The 15066-nt window shown below is 41.8% G+C and overlaps 1 protein-coding gene across 1 annotated transcript in view; it reads right to left on the bottom strand.

Moving 5' to 3' along the window:
* SI (sucrase-isomaltase) overlaps positions 1–9331 on the bottom strand; it is a 48298-nt gene extending 38967 nt beyond the window's left edge. The window contains exons 1-5 of the mRNA XM_033068707.1: positions 9096–9331; positions 7479–7599; positions 6206–6279; positions 2007–2127; positions 969–1078 (exon numbers count right to left, since the gene is read on the bottom strand). Coding sequence (XP_032924598.1) covers positions 969–1078; positions 2007–2127; positions 6206–6279; positions 7479–7599 — 426 coding nt within the window. The 5' untranslated portion in view covers positions 9096–9331. The remainder of the gene's footprint in view (positions 1–968; positions 1079–2006; positions 2128–6205; positions 6280–7478; positions 7600–9095) is intronic.
* Between the last annotated feature and the right edge of the window lie 5735 nt (positions 9332–15066).

The following is a 15066-nucleotide window of genomic DNA, read 5'->3' as shown; positions in this document are numbered from 1 at the left end:
CATTTTCCAGCATCATCTGGCTCAGTTCTAGCCCAGTCTCTTCTGCTGCTTTTATTGTTATTCACTTCCAAGTTTAATTACTTATTTTCAGACATTTTCTTCAGAATATTCAACTCTGTGTTTTTCCCTGGCTCAGCAAAAACCCTCCACAGAAGGTTCTCAATCCCCACTTCCATGGCACAGACTCTTGAGCTCTCCATAGAAAACAAACCATTGGAAAAGCTAATACTGTCTGTCAAAATGATTGAGAGAGGTGACTGGGCCATAAACAAAAAGTAAGTAAATACACTTATCCCCCAAATCTTCCTGTGATGAGGACAAATGGTAGACAGTAGAAAAGCTGAGCTTTTCAAAGGTCTCAGTGATTTTTCCTGCAGAATTCCCACCGTGCCTGTTAACCTGAGGCTTTGCAATAGCAGGAGAGAACTTCAGTGGGAATCATGAGAGTGCTCCAGAGGCATCAATCCTGCATAGGCTGTGGGGTTTTGCCCTTTTCTGACTTTAGATGGGGCAACTGAGAGGTGTTTTAAAAAACTTTAATTCCATTTCCAGTCTCATATGAAGGATGAGACAATACAGATGTTATAATTCACACCATCACAGTCACAAGCCAGCTATTTCCTAATTACAGTATATTATCAGTGTTTCTTTGCCTATCCATGCTGTAAAATGCCTTAAAGCCAATCATCTAAAGTCACCCCTCATGGGTTCTACTACATCATAGTTCTATTTCTCCAAAGTATCCAGGCTGATTTGCAAGACCATCCTTTGAAACTTTTTCCTAGCTCAACAGCATCTATCCCATTCCATGGCATTCCTAAGTCAGCATTTCTCATCTCCAAGCTTTCACACAGATGTGTGAGCCTCCTGCCAGCCCCTGAGAACTCCCTACAAATCCATTTCCCACTCAGGCAGCCCCAGAGCTCACGGGGAGCACAGAGCTGGGGCAGGAGGGGACCCGGGCTGACCTTGAATCGGAAGCGGGTCCGTGTCTGGTACTCTGCCACGAGCAGCACGGTCTGCAGGTCCTTCCCAAAGAGGGAAGGCGATGGCAGCCTCTTCAACGTGGCCTCAAACCCTTGGGAGACAAGCAGGAGGGGTTGTGTGGGATGGATGGGACACCAGGGGGTGGGAATGGGCAGCCAGGGATATGGGACAGGGAAAAGGGACAGGGAAAGGGATAAGGGACAGGGAAAAGGGACAGGGTCAGGGATAATGGATAAGGGACAGGGATAAGGGACAGGGAAAAGGAACAGGGAAAAGGGACAGGGAAAAGGGACAGGGTCAGGGATAAAGGACAGGAATCAGGGATAAGGTATAAGGGACAGGGTCACGGATAAGGGGCATGGACAGGGATAAGGGATAAGGGACAGAAAAAAAGGGGCAGGGTCAGGGATAAGGGATATGGACAGGGATAAGGGACATGACAGGGAAAAGGGACATGGACAGGGATAAAGGACAGGATCAGGGATAAGGGATAAGGGACAGGGAACAGAGACAGGGAACAGGAATAAGGAACAGGTCCTTGTCCCTGTCCCTTATCCCTTATCCCTTATCCCTTATCCCTTATCCCTTATCCCTTATCCCTTATCCCTTATCCCTTATCCCTTATCCCTTATCCCTTATCCCTTATCCCTGATCCTGCCTCCCCCAAAAAAACCCAAAAAACCCCATAAATCCCCCCCAAAAACCCCAAAATACAATAAAATTCCCATTTTCCCAATCCCATTTTTCCCAGTCCCACCCTCCCCAAAAAATCCCCCCAAAAATCCTAAAGAATACCCCCCCCAAATCCTGATAAAATGGACACCACTGCAAGGATCCTGCCTCCCTCTTCACCCACTCTGAAGTTTTACACATCAGTAAGATTGCCCAGCAATGTGCGCCATAATGAACACAGCACACACTTTGGGTGAAGGCACCCAGTTTTCTATTAGAAAGCTAAAATAATTCTATGAAATAAACGCTATAAACATGAGAAGATGTCCCAGCTGCTCAGAGCTTACCTGCCTGGGTGGATCTCTGGGAGCCCTGCACTTGGTAGCCGTGCTTGGTGGAGAAGTAGCACCAGGGCACGCTGGAGTCATTCTGGGGGTTCCAGCAGCAGCCACGGCTGGAGCAGGTGCTCTGAGCAAGGCAGGAGGGCACACATCAGCTGGGCTGGCACAAATAAATCCCTTCTGCACCAGCTGAAGTGCACATTTCACCCCAAACACCAGAAACTTTGGTAATTCCTACGCTCGGGTCAAGCCCTCCCTTGAAAAATTATTGAGTGAGCTCAGTGGCACAGAAAGCACCAAAAAGGATTTTTTTGTGGATTCAGATTGCTGATTGGATATGCATTCTTTCTTAAAACCACAAGATCCACAGGTGAAATACACATTTTAAAAGAATTATTGAAGCTTTTGAGCTGTGACAGATACAGCAGGGTCTGACCAAGAGGGTGTGAAATTTATTGTGGTATTTACATCTAATGAGCATCTATATATGCAGAATTGAACATTGTGTGCAATAATTTTAATGTAATTTTCCAATATCTGAAATATTCAGATTGCATCTGCACAACCCCAAATTGAGGTAATTTTTTTAAAAAATCAAACAACAACTATTGGTTCAAGCCACTGTCTCAGTGTAGTGGCATCAACCTTCACACACAATTCCCCAAAAAGCCAAAATTCCTTTGCTTTGCCGTTAAAAATTAACTTGTTCATATGCTGTGTGTGTGAAGTTTATGTTTGGAGATAAGATTGGAGCAATTAATCACTAAATTCCCACCCATTTTCTCTCCTTAAACCCCCATTCATTACTCAGGGCAAAGGACAGTGGCCAAACAACTCTCACTGAGGGCAAAGGGTGATGCCCATCAGCGATCTCAGGTGTCCAATTCCAAAATCCTCTTTCCACCTGTCCACTGCCAGAAGCTCTTTCTGCCTCCATCTGATTGTGCCCAAATGCTTTTCGTGTTTGTAATAAATAATTAAAATATTCTGCAGTTGGAATAGGTGGATGTGACCCAAAACCTTCATTTCTGCTCTCCTTGTTTTGGGGTCTGGGAGCCCAAACTGGTCAGTGCAGCTGGAGAAGTCTCAGAGAATTTATTTGATTTTTAAATTTTTTTTAGTTTTACACTCAAAATCACCCCAAATCAACCCCAGATTGAACACACACAGAAATGTTTTTCTCTCTGTTGTGGATTCATCCCATCAGAAAACATTTACTGTCATTTCCATCAGGTTCCAAGCCAAAAATAAGGGTAGGAGGAGAGATGTAGGGATTGATTTTCCCTCCTTTGACACACAAAGCCTTTGTAAGGCTGGGAAAAGCCCAGGCTCACTTCCCACTGCCCCAGACCCCACCAGGAGAACTCCCCATTTCCCATTTAGGAATTATTGCAGAGTTCCTAAAGGAGAGGCAGCACCAAGCCCTCCAAGGCTGCAGAGATCACAGCTTTAGTCCCTCACTTCATTTCCTTCATATATAAGGAAATATCCTAAATACAAGAACAGATTTGCTCCTTCCATCTTCTCATCCCTTCCCAGACCAGTGACCATCCCATAAAAAACAGAATAAACTGATTTTCCTAAAACCTGTCAGTTCAGGCATCCGCATCCCAGCTTCCTAAGCATCTTTTTCTTTTCCCCAGCTATTTCTCCTGAATTCTTCTCTACTATTTTCAGCAGTCCCTTCACAGCCCAGTGCTATTTTTCCAGCTGGACCTTATCCTGGCAGATTTGTGTTTTTGTGGCATGTTGAGCTTTCTGCACAAGGAAGTAAACACAGGAGTTGAGGGTTGGCTGTGCCTGGCACAGGGGAAGGAGCAGAGTTCACCACAGACACTGGGGAGCCTGCTGTAAAAGCAATCATCTGCCATAAATAAAGATGTGATGCCAGCCTGTGAGCTGTAAAAGCAGCACAATAGATAGCAGCATCCAAAGCTTAATTAGGAATGAGGCTGTTTACACTGGGTACAGCATGAACTGAGCACCAAGGGCTCCAACAGCAGCGTGGCCACGTGCTGGGCTAAAATGTGCATCCACACAGGCCTCCACCAGCAGGGTGTGTTGGGAAGAAAAGCACAGAAACCAAGCCCAAACCAACAATTCCCCCTGCCCTGAGCTTTCAGAGGTGTCAGCCTGGCCTAAATGAGCTCTGCTCAGCGGAATCCTTGTTTTACTGGGGTGTTCTGCTTGTCTGATCAGACCTCCTGGCAGTTTTCTACAGCAGTGAATAGCTCCTAAATGCCTTCTTTCTTCCATCATCTCTAGCCTCACCAACCACATGATCAGATTAAAAAAAAATCTATTTTCTTTCTTCTTTTCTTCCTTTCTCTTTCATGCATCTCTTCCTTCCCTCCTCTTCCTTTCTCTTCCTTCCTTCATCTTTTCTTCCTTCTCTTCTCTTCTCTTCTCTTCTCTTCTCTTCTCTTCTCTTCTCTTCTCTTCTCTTCTCTTCTCTTCTCTTCTCTTCTCTTCTCTTCTCTTCTCTTCTCTTCTCTTCTCTTCTCTTCTCTTCTCTTCTCTTCTCTTCTCTTCTCTTCTCTTCTCTTCTCTTCTCTTCTCTTCTCTTCTCTTCTCTTCTCTTCTCTTCTCATTTCTTCCTGCCTTCCTCTTCTTTTTTTTTCCTTCTTTCCTCTTTCTTTTTCCTTCATTTTCTTTCTTCCCTTTACTTCTATTTTCTGCAATCCTACTCATTTTCTGGCTCCATCCTGGACATCTTCACTGATTAATCAAGGCAGATACTAAACCTTCTGGACCAGCTTAGCCAAATCATTCTCCCAACTGCTGTTTATTCTGAAGACCATTAACACAAAGCCCAGCAGAAGAGTGATGCAGGTAACTGCAGTTTTACCTGCATTAGTGCAGCCTGACACACCCAAATCACTTCCAGGGGAAAATGTGCACAGGAGAGACTGGAATCACTGGGATGGGATTCTGGCTTTCCTCATGGAGTGAAGGTGATATTTATCTCTAACCCTGTCAAATCTGCTGCCTGGTCTTCACTGATATTCAGGAATCATTTCTTTTACCTCTAATTCCAGATCAGGCACCCTCAGAGTTGCAATCTGCATCAACTTTTCTGCTGGAAGCTCTGATTTGTTTGTAATTCTCTCCTTCCAGCAGCCTTGCAGCAGCAAGCAGAGCAGCACTGCTTCCCTCCCTGCACGTGGGGTGATGGTTCACAGGCAGCAATTGCACATTTAAATGATCTGCATGGCTTCTCCTGCAGGGCTGTGCCTGCTCCTGGGGCAGGGAAGGAGCCTGAAGAGTGGAGGAACAGGCTGGGATTTGGACCTTTCCTAACCCATCCCCTGCAGGGCTTTATTGAACTGCAAATCATAACAAATCCCAAGGCCTGAGAGGCTTTGACAACACCAGCTCTGGAATTAGGTGGGAATTTCCACCGAGGTTCAGACGGCTCGTTCACAATTTTTATACCTCTGTAAAAGACAGAAGTAGCCCACATCACACTGGTTTTTTTCTCCTAAGCTGCCCCTCCCCAGATCAAGGGGATCCACCAGAAAACAAGAAAATCCATTACAAAGATGAACAATAATAATTACAATAAAAATAGTCTTTCAAGAGTAACTATTACAAGAATGTTCTCAGTGTGAATGCACTGAAAAATAAAGGGCATCATAAAATCATGGGAGGGTTTGGACAGGAAGAGATCTCAAAGCTCCTCTCATTCCAATTCCTTCCACCAGCTCCAAGCCTCATCCAGCCTGATGTGATGCTTTTCACTGGGAATTTTAACTCAGAGATTCTTCAGCCAAAGGGTTTTTTCCATGCTCTGCTCTCTCAGACACCCCAGCCAGGAGAGGGAGGCTCTGAGATCCCAGCTGGGTCTGAAAGGAAATTCTGCCCACATCTTGGAATTGTAAAATTGCACATCTCAGTAAAGCCCATCATTTCTGAATTATTGTAAACGCCATTTTCTGACCATCACACCAAATGAAACCGTTCAGAAAAAGTTGTTAAAAACCAAGAATGACTTTTTTAACTGCTTGATGTCTGACCAAAATTTTTGCCACCTCTGAAATGTTGTGCAGGAGCAGAACTCCCCTGCAAACATTGGGACAACCACAGATTTAAACATCTTAAGGAAACACCTGACTTAGCAGAGACAAATCACATTTTTATAAATAAACAGGAGGTTTTATGGGATGAAATCTATTTGTCAAATATTTTCCAGAAGGTTACCAGACCTTTGTTGCTAATTGATCCGGGATACAGTCAATCCTCTCTGCTACTGGTATGTTCTGACATTGTGGGTAAAAGTCTGGCAGGGAAATAAAGGAATGGGTTAGCACCAGGAATAATTTGATTCCTTCTGAACTCAGCACCTGCTTCCCTAACAATTGCAGAGATTTAACTCACTACCAACCATTGCTTCTGTGATTTAATTTTACCTTTGGAAAATTTCACATGATTATTTCAGATATCGAAATTACCCCTAGGTTCAAAAATTTACAGTGAAGATTTCACAATTTTATTTCATGAGTCCACTTTTCTGCGACTCCTATGGTTCAATGTGCTCTGCTTCATTGTAAATACATGAAAAATTAAAATTGGAGGAACTTTTCTTAAACTGGGCTGTTATGATGCTCCTTCTCCTGAGCCAGAGTTTTCCACAGGAGCACCAGGGAAAAGCAGCCTAAAGCTCCTTTAAAGTGCTCCTTTAGATTTCAGGTTGGAGGCACTGAATTTCAGGTGGGCAGCTTTAGCTGATTAAAGGGAACACTGAAGGTTAATTTCTGTGTTTGGGAATTGTTTATGAGTGGAACTCTGCAGTGCAGGGATGTGCCCTGGGCTGAGATGGAACACACACCCCCAGATTTGCCTCTTTGCTTCATCTTCACTTGAGCTTTTTGCTCAAGAAAACTCTTACTCTTGACAGAAACAGGAAAAAAATGCAGCTATGAGTCTGGATGGGCAGTTTTACTAAAACACAGAGGTATTTCCCTTGAATAAGCAATAATTTTTATTTTTCTGCCCTTCTCACCTCCAGGCTTTTTGCTTCCTTCAGGAATGGAATTACCCAGAAAAATGGAAATGGAAGTGAAGCAGGTGCTCTGCTCACACCCCTGGAACACAAGGGTTTCCTGATTTATCAGTGCATTAGCAAGAAACACTGTGGGATTTTAGGATTATAATAACGTTCCACACAATTTGGCCACACCCACATAGGGATGAGGAAGATTTCTTTCAGTGTTATCCTTTTTTTATACTCAGAAAATGGAAATGATCTGAGCTCTGTGCTCCTAAAGAAAGTCCAACCAGCAGAGGGAGAGATAAAAGATTTTCCAGGACAATAAATCCCAGCTCATTCCTTTATTGCATTCATAACGGGGAACTCTGATTGCATGGACTGGCCTCGATTCACCTTTGGATAATGATATGAGCATGTAGATAAGGACAGGAGCCCTGAGTCAGAGCTGAGCACATCTTCTGCTCCCCAAAGCCATGGGAAGCACTCACCTGGAGATTTCAGCCCGGTCTGCCCCGTGGCAAACAGCCCGATGAGGACACAAGCCACCGCAGTCAGCACGGTGACCAGGACAATCAGGCTGAGCTCCAGCCCACTGAACTTCCTGCCCATCTAGAAACCCAGAGAAACTCCATCAGGCACAGCAAAACACTAAAAAAAATGCTGCACATCACATTCCAAATTTATTAAATTGGCACCGCTACAAATCACATTCCCAATTTATTAAATTAGCGAAATTTGTAAATTATTCCGGTTTTAAGCCACATCACCTAATCCTGAGGCTTAAATAAAATGCTGGACTACAAGCAATAAGTCTCCAGTTGAGGATAATTCACTCAGTGTAGATTATGAAATTATTTTACTATTATAATAGTAGTATATATAGTAGTACATATCCTACTAGTATAGTAGTATATATAGTAGTAGATAGCGTGTTAATATAATATAGTATATATATTACTATTATATATGTATAACAGTAGTCTATATACTACTATTATAATAATTAATGAGAAATGTATTTTTCTCCCTGAAAATCATGTAACATAGAAAAATTTACTTTAACCATGGAGTTTCCCACAGGTTGCTAAAACTCCTGAAACAAAACAAATAAAATCTTCTTCCCCTTTTTTCCTTTTCTAAACTCGCTTTTCTCCTTTACAGCAAACACAAGTCTATTCATTTAAAAAGGAGGAACCTGATTTGTTAAAAATAGACCTGAGAAAAGCTGGAATAAATTCTGAAGGTGTCCAGGACACGTGGGGAAGGCAGAGGTAAATTGCTTATTTGTACAGTGGGAGAACAGATTGTGTACAATGGCACAGTGGTTGCTGCTGGAATCACAACTGAAATATGGGAAATAACTCAGTGGAGTCAGTGCCTTAAAAACCTGTGAAAAACACGAGGTTTCCCCAAATTCCTTTTGAATTTTTTTGGTAAGAAAGTCACACTTTGCTGGCTCAGAGAACAACCCAGAGCCATCACCACTGAACTGTGCACCAACAATCAAACTGATTAAAACTAGTTAAAACTAATTAAAACGAATCTCAGCAGCCAGATCAATACACACTGGCAGCTACCACTGCATTTAGCTTGTGGTTAATGGCATTTAACCTCACAAAACAGAGTTAAACACAGAGAAATTGGTTCTGTTTAGTTAAGGAAGTGTGGGAGCACACGTGCATTGCACTGGCACATCAGAACACTTTTGCATGTTCTAGTGATGATGCTCAGGAGTGGAAAATATTTTAAAATTAACTATTCTAGATGTGAAATAACAGTTGAAGTTGTTGCACGCTCCTGCTGCCCTTTTTAGCCCATCACAACCTAAAATCCCCTTTTGCTGTGTTGCCCCAAATAATATCATCCTAAAACTTAAAAAACTAACGTTAATTTTTCCGAAAAGTGAGATTTTATTCAAGTTCTTGTCATTAAAGCCTTCTATCTCATTGAATTTCAGTTCTTGCTTCTCCTGGTCACCCTCCAAACCTCAAAACATTGGAAATAAGTCCTTATAATTTATAAATCTGAATTCTGTGATGTGGCGAGCATTCACCAGCAAGGCAAAGCTCTGCAGAGCCTCGGAAGCAATAAAATGAAAACCTTACCTTAAAGTTTCTGTGGCTCCTTCATCTGCTGCTCCTGACTCTGAAGTTCAACATCAAACCTGGGGCTTTATGAGCTGCTGTTATCAGTTCTCAGTTGTGTTTGCAAAGCCCTGGGCCAATGGCAGGCACAGCCAGAGTTGCAGGCAGATTACAGACACTCTTTGGACTAAACACTGGGATTATTGCAGTCCAGGGATTGCTGGCTCATTGATAATATTTTGTTTCAATGTGAAGCATCAGGTTCTGCAATCGAGAGAAAAGCAGCTATGAAATGCCAATCAGCCCTTCTAGGTGCATGACTGGGGGTTTTTTAATCTCTGCTTTCTGCATATCTTTGTTACTTTAACCTTCATCGAAACCTCACATTCCTCGTGCATTATTTCTGTATTATTACCTCAAAAGAAGTCGTTAAACACTCCCAAATGAGGGAAATAGCTGTTCAACACATTGCAGGGGAGAATTAAATTTATGACCATTAAAATTTTTATTGGAATTAACTATAAAATATTAATCTTAAATCAATATAAACAGATTTCAGGAGACGCCAATAATAAATGTCAAAAGCAGATGAAAAAGATGAAAGATTAACGCAGAAATGTTAAAATTTTATAGCAAAGAGGCTTCAATCATAACCTTTATATGAATCCTTCACACCTAGCTGTTTTTTGTCTTTTTCTCACAAATGATAGATGGGATTCTAACATTAAATATGCATTTTCCAAAGGAAAGCTTTCAATTAATATTATTGTAATTATAATTACAAGTGTTTTTCAATAATAAAGAAATGGCTGAGAAGAGCAACTTGTGTTTTTTGTAATGCTCATGAATTTACTCCAATTCCTCCATCCCTCAGCTCTGCCTGTGGAGCCCCAGGAATTAGAAACTTGGAATATTTCCTGATGAATCACAGAGGGGATGGGCCCCTTTTCCTCAGTCAGCACTTTAAGGACAGAAAATCAATGGTACACACAGAGGACTGGGGCTCTGCCTCCTTTCCTTCCTTCCTTCCTTCCTTCCTTCCTTCCTTCCTTCCTTCCTTCCTTCCTTCCTTCCTTCCTTCCTTCCTTCCTTCCTTCCTTCCTTCCTTTCCATCCCTGTCCATCCATCCATCATCCATCCATCCATCCATCCATCCATCATCCATCCATCCCTGTCCATCCATCCATCCACCCATCCATCCATCATCCATCCACCCATCCATCCATCATCCATCCATCCATCCATCCATCATCCATCCATCCATCCATCCATCCATCCATCATCCATCCATCCATCCATCATCCATCCCTGTCCATCCATCCATCCATCCATCCATCCATCCATCCATCCATCCATCCATCCATCATCCATCCATCCATCCCTGTCCATCCATCCATCCATCCCTGTCCATCCATCCATCCATCTCCCCTGCACTCAGATGAACAACAGGCAGAATTTCCAAACAAACCTCACCTCTCATTGACATGGGAACAACGGCCATGTCCAAAAAAATCTGGAAAAATTGCTAAAAATTGCTTAAAATGCTGCTTTATGCATGTGTATTAAAAAAACAAAATGTGGATTTCATGTGGATTATGAGGATGATAATGGCTGGGGAAGCCTGAAGGGTTTGTTTGATGGATATTTGTTTTCCAAAGTTTATTTGTTTCATTTGACTGTTCCAGGAAAGCGCTGGGCCCAGCGCAGCGTATTCCATGGGTTCCATTTAACAATCTCCCTGCCATCAATAAAACCATTTGCTTAAGTGCTTCCCTGAGCTGGCAGTGCCACAGAGCTCTGTTATCCATCACCCAGGGAACGCTTTCCCTGCTGCTCCAGAGCACAAAAGCAGGCAGCACAAAGCTCTCCAGGGAGGGTTTCCCAGCAGGATTCCCAGCTGAGTGCGCTTTCATTGCTCCACAAAGATCAGACCTCCCAGGGCAAGGTGTGAGATCAAACTCCAAGGAGGAGGGTTCCTCTGTCAGGGACACTGAGAGGTCATAAAAACAACAAGAATTCCATTAAGGGAAGAGCTGGGGCAGCGTGGTCTCTGCTGGCTCCTGCTTTGGTTTCCAGGAATTCAGAGCTGATTCTTTTCTGACAAAAAGCTTGGAAGAAGAATTGCTGGAACCCCAGGGGTACAGGCTAGGCTGTAGAGAATGGCACAGGAAAGCAATCTAGGAAATGAGTACTGTTAAAAATCCAGTAATTGAAAAAGAGACATTTATCTCTGCTTTGAACAGGTCCATTTTTAATTAAAGCACACACAACTTGCAAAGCTCGTTAGCTGGGCAGAGTGAGCTCCCTGGCATCCTTTCAGTCAGCTGGGCTAAAAATTGGGGTTGCAGCTACAGGACCATGCTAGGAAATAGAAATGGCTTATGCTTTGTCTACAGTTTAATAAGATTTGCTTTTTCACTGTTTCAGTGTCAAATATTTAATAGAAGTTAGAGTTACAGCCCTTAATTTCTGTAAGAATCTGTTGGCACACTACCAGTCCAGCCAGGAACAGAATTGTGTGAGGGAAGGATGTTTGGCACAGATCCAGTGGGAACACAGTCCTGCAATTCCCACATTCCTCCTTTGCACGGCTGGACCCAAACTGGGAACTCTCCAGGGTACCTCTGGCAGCATCCAAGGATTTCCAGAGTTTCCTCCAGACATTCAGCTGAGCCAGGCAAGGAGCTGTGAAGCCTCACCAATGCATTGGAAACAGATTTTCCCCCAAAGAGACTCTGGAGAGAACGAATTTGGATTCATCCCATGTTGTGTCATTTTCCCAAAGCACATCACAATTCAGGATCAGATGCTGTGAGCTCCATCTCAGACAAAAGCAGTTTTCATTTTATAGTAATTGACAACCAAAATATTTTGATTTTGTTTACCAAACAGACGGAGAAATAATATCAACTGAGTCATTTCGCTGCAGTGGAAAAGCAGAACATATTTGAAGTTCATTTTTGAAGTATGTGCAGTTCTCAAAGAAATGCAAATAGACATTGCACAGAAACTATTTTTCTAGATAAATATGCTTCTTTACATCTTAACAATGGATCTTTATCCTCATTCCAATACCACTTCTGATACAGCAAAGTATGACAGAGGCAATGAACATTAAAATTGAATGCCAGTGTTATTGATGAATTTTTATTAGGTCAAATTAGAGACCAGTGATAATTAGAGGTTGGTGATCATGATAATGATGGCAAAGATAAGAATTCCAATGGGTCTGTGGCATACAGAAAGAGGAATACATTTTTCAATTCTCAGTGCAAACGAGGAAATGACTTGCTGGGAGTCTCTAAAACACAAAAATAATTACTGAGAGTCTGTGCAGAACACACTGCTCAGGTGATGACTCAGTGGGTAAGACCTGAAATGAGAGGAGAAATGTTACAACAATACTCCTGAAAAACCCCAAACCCTCTCATTCTTATTTTAATCGCTGCTGAACACAAAAAGCACGAAGCGAGAAGGTGTCTGATGTAGAAGGAACAAGTGTCAGGATGGTTTGAACCATAATCATGAATATAAATCACTTGATTATGTCTGAAAATTAATAACTGCTGCTGCTCAAGATAGCAAAGGGTAGCTCTTAGTGGAGCCAAGTCTTATGTATTGCCAATATTTATTATCTACCTTCTCAACTGACAAAGAAATTACAAGATTGCACAAAAAAAGGGAATATTTTTCCTTTGGCTATTCGTGCATAAATATGTGGGAATATCAAAATGTGCCTGACATTATTACTTGATTGAAATCTATCATCTACTCTTTGATTTTTTTTAAGCTGTAATAAGAGAACATCAGGGATATTCCAAAATGGAAATATCCTACGAGCAGGAGATTTGAACCTGGCATTTGTAGCTGACAATCTTCACTCCAGGATAGAGTTCACTGCCTGTAAATCAAGGGGAAAAGGACAATTAATTTTTGCTTCCAGCTAATTGCTGGTTCCAGATGATGCTCCAAGTTGAAAGTGACTCTCAGCTGCATCTCCCCAGCTCTGTTTTGGGCAAAATGGAGAGAAAGGAATTCTTCATTTGCAGTTGGATGAAAACACGACAACAGAAAAGCTGAAAAAATCCCAAAAAAAGCAGAAAGAAATTTAATCCATTAGTAATTATCCATCCTCCTCAAATATTTGAATTCACAATTTGTTGATTTTTCAGATCAAGCCCACCGTGGGTGCTGGTTTTGGGGTCCTTTTGCTGGGAACAACTGTCAGGTTTTACTCTCAAATCTTCCTTTTCCCAGATTTTTTTTTCCATGTTCCTTCTGACCTGGAATGTACCAGCAGAAAGGAATTTTCACTCCTGCTGGCACACCTAGAAACATCAGAGATTTTCTGCATAGGGACATATCAAGGTGAATATGCAAATTAAATTTGAATAAAATTTTGAACAAAAAAATTGGGCATTGCTTCCTAAGAAACCTAACTGGTGAAAAGTTGAAGAATTGGCTAAGAAAGGATGTATCAGGTTTTAAATCCTTTTAAAAACTGTCCTTCCTTCTCCTTTGATTCCTTAAAACCAGGGAAAGCTCTTAAACATCCCAAGGCACATCATTAATTTTGTGCCTTCTAGAAAAGGTTAAACTCAAATGTGATGTGCTTAAGTAAAGCAGAGACTCTTCAATAATTCAAATATGGACAAATGGATTTAAGAGCCCAAATCACCCCTCTGTATTTAGGCTGACCAAAGACTCCTGAACATAAAATAAATATTGACACAAGCACCTCTTCATGCCAGGTTGGAGACACATATGCACAGACCACCAGGACACCCAGGAGTCTGCCAGCTCCAAAGATCCTTGAGTCATACATCAAGCACGTGCAAAATACCCTGGGATGGATTTTGTAATGCTAGTTAAGAAAAAAAAGCAATAAATTGGGGACTTTTATATTCTTGCCTTGCAAAACTGTATATTTTTGCGGCCAGAAAAACCAGAAATTTTAGGGTTTTTTTTTTAATGAAGGTTAATATCTAGGCTAATAATTACAATAATAATAATAATAATTAAAAGAAAGCATTTTAAGGTGAAATTACAGATCTGCAATGATGACAACAACCTAAAAGGAATAAAAACTTCCAGTTAGTAAATAACACTCAAAATGCACCTTATGAAGTCCTAACTTCATTATCCACCATTCCTACCCTATTCCGTTGGGATTTTTCACATTTTTACTGAACAACAGCTGAAATGACAGATTATGCCCCAGCTTTTGGAGAGAGGAAAAGATAATTCTGAAAGGAGCTGCTTAATGAAATCAGGGCTTTGACCCTTTGCAGTTTTTTTGTCAGAGCTTTTCTGCTGCTCCCATGACTTTGCCTGTCCTTGCTGCAGATGGTCCAACAGCCAATTCCTGTGTTCCTTGCTGCTCCTGAGCAGGAAACAAAGCAAAGCCACCGTTATTATCTCTTGATTCCCAGCCAGCTTTTTGCTTATTTAGACATGATACTGCTGGATATCATTCAGCTTCGCATTTCTTACCAGGAAAAAAAATAATAGGTGGTTATTGTAGAAAAACAAAAGGATTAAAGGCTTAGGAGCTTTGGGTGCATGTTTAATATTCAGATATTTGTAATAACAACAGAGAGATGCAAACAGCATCAGTGCCAGGAAAGTGTTTTGCTTACACCTGTTTGTGTGTGGAAATTCAGGGAGCTCTGCCCAGGAGGCTGCTCTGGGTTAGGACACTCCTAATACAGAACAGCTCATCCCAAAACCATCCAAAATGTGGGAAAACCTCTAAACTTGCACCCACTGGTAATTTTTGTATCACTGGGATGAAGGATTCCAATCCTCCATGGAAAAATGTTAAACTGTGCCATTAGATGTCTTTGTTTTACACAAATCCTTACAGATTCCGACCACACTGCTTCCAAGATTTTCTCTCCAAACACAACAGCTGGAAGATGTCTTTGTTTGAGGGTTTTTAATGACATTTTTCCTTATAATTTGAGTGGGAATGAAAGCATCAAACAGTGTC

Source organism: Catharus ustulatus, chromosome 10 (assembly GCF_009819885.2).
Source record: "Catharus ustulatus isolate bCatUst1 chromosome 10, bCatUst1.pri.v2, whole genome shotgun sequence".
Lineage (NCBI taxonomy): Eukaryota > Metazoa > Chordata > Aves > Passeriformes > Turdidae > Catharus > Catharus ustulatus.
This window is presented reverse-complemented; position numbering and strand designations above follow the sequence as displayed.